Here is a 7,055-nt window from a genome sequence, read left to right as displayed (position 1 = left end):
CCCCTCCCATGGATTCTTATGTTACTTGGCTTTTATCAGTTTGGTTTGTTTGCCTGTAAAGCATCCTGAAGTTTACCCATATATCTGGAATTCCTCTCACACTAAGTTGTGTATTAGGACTGAGGACATTAGAGATGAATTAAATGTGGTCTGTGTCCTTGAGATGGCCACAGTCCAGTGTGGAAAAAAGGCTTCCAGATGTTATAAAAGACTATGGTAAAAAACCGGCCCAAAACTGGTCCCCTCCCGCCCCAGAAGAAGCCTCCCAATTGGGAACCAAAAGAAAAGATTCTGGAATTGTCAGGCAGGGCATTCAGGACAAAGGCTTCTCCCTTAGTAAAAGGTCTGCTGAGGAGGTGGACTCTTGCTTTGTATTTCCCATCTGCCTCTACAGCCCATTTGCCAAGATTACATGTTAAATGATACACGCATCATTTGAAGTTCAGGGAGCAGTGAAATTATGTGGCTTACCACCTCAGCTGGTCCAGTTTTTAGAAGATTTGCATACCTGGGAGAATATTTTGGCCTTCATCCAGCTAGAAGTAAGATGAGCAAGATCAGGATCTTGGGAGACTTTCAAGGGAAACATTTCTCCTCTGCTTTGTCTTGTATACACAAAGGGGCCACAGGGTCTACTTTTGGAAGCCTAAGAGGTCTGGAAGTGGACCATGGAGGCATATACCTTTTGTGCAGACCCTGAGCCAAGACACAGCAATCACACAGCCAGCTTGGCTGTACAGTGGGGCTAGAACTTATGTGTCTGCCAAGCTGTATGCTGTGTTGGTTCTCTGCATTTAGGAGAAAGTGGGATACCTGAATGGAAGTGTCTAAGAGCAGTTTGGGCTGATGGAGACCATAGTGTTTTAAGGGACAGGTTATTTATCTGAAATGACACCTTGGGTTTCCTGACCATTATCTATAGTATAGGTTTTGTTTTGTTTTAGATAAGCTCTTGCCAACAGCATGGTCGTGAGATAAGGTTTTGCTCCCATGGCTGTAGTTCAGGGTACCTCGAGTTGGCTCAAACTTACTTATTTGTGCACCTGCCTTAGTCTTGTTGGGGTTACAGTGTTGCACCACAATGCCCAGTATATTACAGAAGTTTTTTTAGTAAAATAAGATTTTGAACACTGTTCTAGTTCTGAAAATAAATATAGAGACGAGGTGGAGGAAAGGCAGATCCTCATTTGTCTTTGTGACTTAAGGTCCATAACCTAGTCTCTGTCAGCTATAGTTTCCTCATCTGTAAATTGGTAATAAAATATACTCTTACAAGATTGTTTTGTGAAGCAGGTGCTGGTGGCTCAAACCTGTAATCCTAGCTACTCATGTGGTTGAGATCTGAGGATAGTGATTTGAAGCTAGCCCAGGTAGGAAATTCCATGAGACTCTTATCTCCCGTTAACCACCAAAACAAGCAAAAGTGGAGCTTAAGTGGTAAAGTGCTACCACTTGAGGGGTAAAAAAGAAAAAAGAAGCTCAGGGACAGCACTCAGACATACAGACAGAGGTGGTTTTGTGGGCAAAAAGGAGACAATCAAGTCTAATGAATTATCTCGGTGTCACCCAGCTAAAATGCTCCCTAAATGGCTATCTTTGTCTTTAAAAAAAAAACAAAACAACATGTCAGAGTCTTGGGAAAGGATAGCCTAGCCGATTTGGGAGTCTGTGTGTGAAGTGTAGTGTTTTAATGTGGACGGGCACACAGAGCCAGAGATGGAGATGTCCAATCTTTCCACAGGAGGAAAGTCTTTCAGTGTAGGAGCCTGGAGGAAGAGACAGAGGCAGTGAAGCAAAAGCAAAAGCAGAAACAACAACAAAAAAACCCCAAGCAAACATAGATTTCAAGGTAGAAAAAAAACAAAACTATGGTGTTCAGAAATGAAGAAGAATATTAAACCCTATTTAAGAATAAGGGGGAAAAAAAAACAAAGCCAGCAGAACGTCAAGTCACTGAAGCCAAGGAGGAGAACTCCAGGAAAGGATGCCTGGTTGGGCTGCAGGCCGGTGGCATGGGGATGGAGCTAGGGCCACAAATTTGACTTGGAAATGTTTGACAGGTCTAAGGTAGAGCTGGGGTATCCTTTCCTTACCCTCATGGTGCTAATGGCCTGTTCATCTCTTCTAGGGGTAGATGTGATTAATGGCGCCCTAGAGTCAGTCCTGTCCTCCAGTAGCCGTGAGCAGTGGACCCCAAGTCATGTGAGCGTGGCGCCTGCCACCCTCACCATCTTGCACCAGCAGGTAAAGAACCAAGGCAGGAGAAGGCATGGGAGGGAAACTGGAGTGAGGGGAAGAGCTCTTGGGAAGATGGATGAGCCTCTGTGGAGGCTCTTTTTGTTGTTGTTGGTGGTGGTAGTGGTGGTAGTGATCATGGAACTTAAACTCAGGGCCTAGGTGCTGTCCTTGAGCTTTTTTGGTCAAAGCTAAGCACTCTACCACTTTGAGCCACAGCTCCATTCTGGTTTTCTAGTGGTTGATGGGAGATAAGAGTGTCACAGACTTTCCTGCCGGGGCTGACTTTGAACCATGATCCTCAGAGCTCAGTCTCCTGAGTAGCTAGGATTACAGGCATGTGCCATCAGTTCCCAGTGGATGAAAGTCCCTTTTTAACAGAATTACTTCCCTCCAGACAGAGGCAGTGCTCGGGGAGTGTCGGGTGCGGTTCCTCTCCTTTCTGGCTGTGGGCCGAGATGTCCACACATTTGCATTCATCATGGCTGCCGGACCAGCCTCCTTCTGCTGCCACATGTTCTGGTGCGAGCCCAATGCTGCCAGCCTCTCGGAGGCTGTGCAGGCTGCGTGCATGGTAAGCAGGTAGGGTACAGGGTGGTGCTGTGACCTCCCATGAGATCAGCTGCAGAATGACTGCTTCCTCTTGCCTCTGTGCAGCTCCGCTACCAGAAGTGTCTGGATGCCCGCTCCCAGACTTCCACCTCCTGCCTCCCGGCTCCCCCTGCAGAGTCTGTCGCCAGGCGTGTAGGGTGGACTGTCCGCAGGGGTGTTCAGTCGCTGTGGGGCTCCATCAAACCCAAACGTCTGGGAGCCCAGACTCCATGAAGAAGCCTCCTTCCACCTCCCTCCACCTGCTTGTGTTGGGCCCCAGGGAACTCAAAGGTTTGGGGGCAGGAAGGGGCTCTGGATGCCATTACTAGGCCTCAGGTCCCCCAAAGCTGCCCCTCCTCAGTAATTAGGGTTCCCTGCCTAGGGGCTGGGAAGGGAAGATCTAATTCCTTAAAGGAAGTGGTAACACTGGATTAATGATGAGAGAATCAGGAAGCAAGGCCAGCTCCGGGCTCTCCACCCATCCCCCCCCCCCCCCCCCCCCCGCAGTGTTTGAGGTGGAGCAGGAGGAACTGGTCCAGGCCAGGCCCCATCCTCATAAGGCCCAGAAGGGAGAGGAGGAGAGGATTGGTCTAGGCATGGGTCCCCTCTCCCCTGCTCTATGGGCACCTCTGCTGTACTGATAACACTAATAAAGTCTGTCTGCGCTGCTGTGTGACCTCCTCTTTGTGTACTACACCATTGCCCACCTTACCAAAGGACTGTGGTCCACAGGTCCCCTTGCCCAGCCTGCCTGAAAAGAAATCGAGACAGGCCTAGAGATACGCAGTACCAAGTCCTTCTTTATTTTATCAACCTCACAGGATCAAGTAGCAGCAGTGCAAGGTTTCTACCTGGGCAGCAACAGGACAGCTTCTGTCTGGCTGCCCCGGGGCACTTAGACCTCAAGCTCCACAGCTGTGAGAGGACAGAATCCCAGGAGAATCTTGGTGCTGGGCACGGGTAGAACAGCCAAACCCTCTCCCAAATCCAGCCAAACCGGCTCCAGGAAAGAAGGTCCTGTTCCCCAGCATATTTGGGGCCCTAGGATGGGCTCTTCCATGCGGTGTTCTCGCCAGACTGACTCACAGCAGCACTCAGGCCTTTGTTCCTTTCCTAAGACATGAACTTTCCTGACTCTCATCCCTTTGGCCCTAGCAGAACAGGGGCCTTCGCCATAAGCCCTGGACATCCGGGAGGCTCTCATTCGGCACCAGGTGGCGGCATAGAGCAGGACTGTCAGCTCGTGCCGAGAGCTGGGCACACAGAGTAGCCAGGCGGCAGGGGGCACCGCAGTGCTCTGTGGGTGGGTGGCCTTTGTGGTAAAGAAACCAGAAGGTCTGGAATAGTTGGTCATCATCCCGCATTCGGTAGACCAGGTCATGCCAGGCAGCAGGCAGTGTGTTGGGCAGCCCGTAGGTTTCTCGAGCTCTGTAGAGGAGTTGCCAGCGTGGTGTGGCTCCTGGTGCATTCGCCTGGGTCAGGTTCAGGATGTAGGTCTCGTGGTCCAGGACCACGTGAGAACTTCCGGAGTAGTTCCCATCAATTTGATAGACTCGGTAACCTATAAAAAAGGAAGGCTGACTGGAGGGGAAGGAGGCAAAGGTAACTCTAGGGAGGGTTAGACATCAGGCCTGCCCCAAGTGGACTTGGGCTCTCTCCCCGTCTCTTCCACCATCCCCAGGGTAAAGGAAGCTCCTTTTCTTTTTACCCCACTCACCAGGATTAAGACCAATGTAGGTGGTAGCACTGGGTGCCAGAAAGGCTACAGCCAGTGGCCGGCTCAGAGTCTCCTCATCATAGAAGACCTCAAACTCATCCACATGATTGTGGCCAAAGAACTGAGCAGCCACGGTGTTCTCGTACCTGCCCAGAAGATAGTTGCACTCAGAAGATTGTAAGGAGGGGAAGGGAGAGATCCTGGGGAGTCAGGATGCTCTTTCTCCAACTCCCTCCAGTAAGTGGGCTCTTCAGCACACACAGCAGTGGCTGAGGAAATTCCAACCCACAGACTCTCCACTCCCACCCCCACCACCTCCCACTCCTCCTTCTCCCTGCTAACCTGGCTATAATATGGTAATAATTCCAGCTCCAGCTCTTCAGGCAGTGCCCTGGGGGAATGTGACCGATTATATGTACCTAGGGGGGAGAGTTAAGGGTAGTTATTGGGATCCAGAGACCCCTACCCAAAGAGGGGGAGTGGATGAAGGGCTTTTTGACAGTGAATCCTCCTCAGGAAATAGTTTACATTAGGGACACCAGGACATTAAGCTTCTCTGCTTACAGGTGCTCCAGCTTGGCAGAGCCTGCTTCTCCCCCAACCTTCATCACCTCCACCAGTGTCCCACCACTGCCCCTCACTTTGTCTCCTCGATCCTCAGCAGCCTGAAGTTCCCTCACTAGCCACTGGAGCTGTCCCGCAGGGTCTGTAGAGTTGATCAAGAGCCAGAAGTTCTCCCGGGAACAGAAATTCATATTGAGAGAGATGAGGCGGAGCCCAGGGCGTGGAGAAAGGGCATAGAACCCCCCGATTCTGAAACAAAGTAAACAAAGGGGGTCTACACTTATTGGAAATGCTGGTTGTGCCTGCTTGGCCCTGTGCTGGACAGAGATATGCATGACATCAGATCCTCCCTCAGGAGCTCACTTTCTAGCTGAAGACGAAGCAACACAAAGGGTCAGTATTGATAGAAAAATGGCTTAGAGAGCTGAGGGCTCCAGGAGTTCAGGGTGGAGACACAAGTGAGCTCAGGTAGGAAGTACAGACCATTTTGAGGGGAAGATGATTTGACTTGAGGAGAAGTTGGCTAAAGAGGAGGGGAAAAATCATTTTAGAGAGGGCCAACGTAAACAATGACAACCTAGGGCGTAGAGATAGGTTATGTAGTTGGCTTCTGAAAGAGATAAGGGAGAAAGGAAAGGTGGAGTCAGGTTAGAAAGGCACTGGAGTATGCTTAGGACACACATTGGAGAAGTCAGAGAAAGTGACCCAAGTTCCCTCCTCCTCTCACTCACCCATCTCCCTTCCTAGGTTGCCATGGATCTTAAATACCTGAGGGTTCGAAGTGCTTCCGCAGGGAGCCAGGGCTCCCATGCCTTGGCCATGGCATCATAGAGCCAGCGTGAGGACTGGTTGCCCTCTATGAAGGGAGGAGGGAAGCCATTGACGGGTGTGCTCTCATGGTTGCCCACAGCAGGGTACACTGGCACTGGTCCCAAAAACTTCTTCACGAGGTCTGTGATGGTGTTCAAGGCACGCAGCTGGTCCTGACGAGACTGTTGCCAGACATCATGGGCAGGGATATCTCCAGTCCAGTACACCATATCGAAAGGACCAGCAGGGCCTAGCCCACTCAGTAGGCTCTCCAAGGTCCTCAGGGGCAGGTCACACTTGCTGTACTCGCCCCAGTACCCAGCACCTGGCTGAGAGGTGGGTGGCAGGCCAGAGCCCTTGCGGCAGCACAGTGGATCTGGGCAGTTAGGGTCTGTGCCTTCCAGGTAGTCATGATCCCAGTGCAGATCCGTGAGGAAGAGGACACGGCTGACAGGTGCACCTGGGGCTGGTGGGGCTGGTGGCTTGGGGACTGGCTTGGGTACATCCGGCAAGGAGATGTTCCAAGGTGAGAAAATGTCCCAGTGTCCACAAGAGGAGCCCAGGAGCAGGCCACAGGCCTCAGATGGACTCAGCACGGAGCGTGTCCACACCTCTATCATGTCGTTCTCAAAGAGGTGGATTGCTGACTGGCACACATTGGGTGGTGCTATGTTCAGTATCTTGCACAGCTTGGTGGCCACCGAGCCCAGCCGCACTATATTGGGCTCTTGCTGTGGGTGGAAGGTACCATTGAGAAGTTCAAAGGGCAAAGGAATAAGGCCAACCCTAATCACCACCCCAGGGGCCTCCATACCTAAACTGGAGCTGGACTGGACTCAGTGCCTCCAAGGTACTCATCTGTTTCTCAGACAGCACCAAGCCATTACTTCCTCTTTAGCTCAGAGGCCAGTAGGCACTTCAGGCCTATGTCTGACTCAATTTCTCAGGCATTGCTACATTGTTCCCTTATTTGATAAAGGTTATAGTGGGATGGTGGCGGCATGTAGGCATGGGGGATTCCCCCAAGGAAAGCAAACTTAGTAAAGATGTGTAGATACCACCCATGCCTTTGGGGACCCATCAAGGATGGATTTGATCTCAGGCCACTTCTGCTCCCCAAACTCCTTTCCCCCTCCCC

The 7,055-nt window shown here is 51.2% G+C and overlaps 2 protein-coding genes across 4 annotated transcripts in view; one reads left to right on the top strand and one right to left on the bottom strand.

Moving 5' to 3' along the window:
• The window catches only part of Apbb1 (amyloid beta (A4) precursor protein-binding, family B, member 1 (Fe65)), an 18,797-nt gene extending 15,301 nt beyond the window's left edge, over positions 1-3,496 (top strand). For 2 of the 3 annotated variants that reach the window (XM_013035636.1, XM_013035638.1), the window contains exons 12-14: positions 2,129-2,244; positions 2,633-2,809; positions 2,893-3,493. In XM_013035636.1, coding sequence (XP_012891090.1) covers positions 2,129-2,244; positions 2,633-2,809; positions 2,893-3,060 — 461 coding nt within the window. In that variant the 3' untranslated portion in view covers positions 3,061-3,493. Of the gene's footprint in view, positions 1-2,128; positions 2,245-2,632; positions 2,810-2,892 lie in introns of all 3 variants that reach the window. The other variant, XM_013035637.1, reaches the window with a different exon arrangement.
• Positions 3,497-3,606: 110 nt separating this feature from the next.
• The window catches only part of Smpd1 (sphingomyelin phosphodiesterase 1, acid lysosomal), a 3,997-nt gene continuing 548 nt past the window's right edge, over positions 3,607-7,055 (bottom strand). Inside the window, exons 2-6 of the mRNA XM_013035648.1 lie at positions 5,876-6,648; positions 5,185-5,356; positions 4,886-4,962; positions 4,544-4,689; positions 3,607-4,387 (exon numbers count right to left, since the gene is read on the bottom strand). Coding sequence (XP_012891102.1) covers positions 3,978-4,387; positions 4,544-4,689; positions 4,886-4,962; positions 5,185-5,356; positions 5,876-6,648 — 1,578 coding nt within the window. The 3' untranslated portion in view covers positions 3,607-3,977. The remainder of the gene's footprint in view (positions 4,388-4,543; positions 4,690-4,885; positions 4,963-5,184; positions 5,357-5,875; positions 6,649-7,055) is intronic.

The sequence above is a fragment of the Dipodomys ordii genome, unplaced genomic scaffold (assembly GCF_000151885.1).
Source record: "Dipodomys ordii isolate 6190 unplaced genomic scaffold, Dord_2.0 Scaffold216, whole genome shotgun sequence".
NCBI lineage: Eukaryota > Metazoa > Chordata > Mammalia > Rodentia > Heteromyidae > Dipodomys > Dipodomys ordii.
Note: the sequence above shows the minus strand (reverse complement) of the source record. Positions and strands in the feature narration are given on the sequence as shown.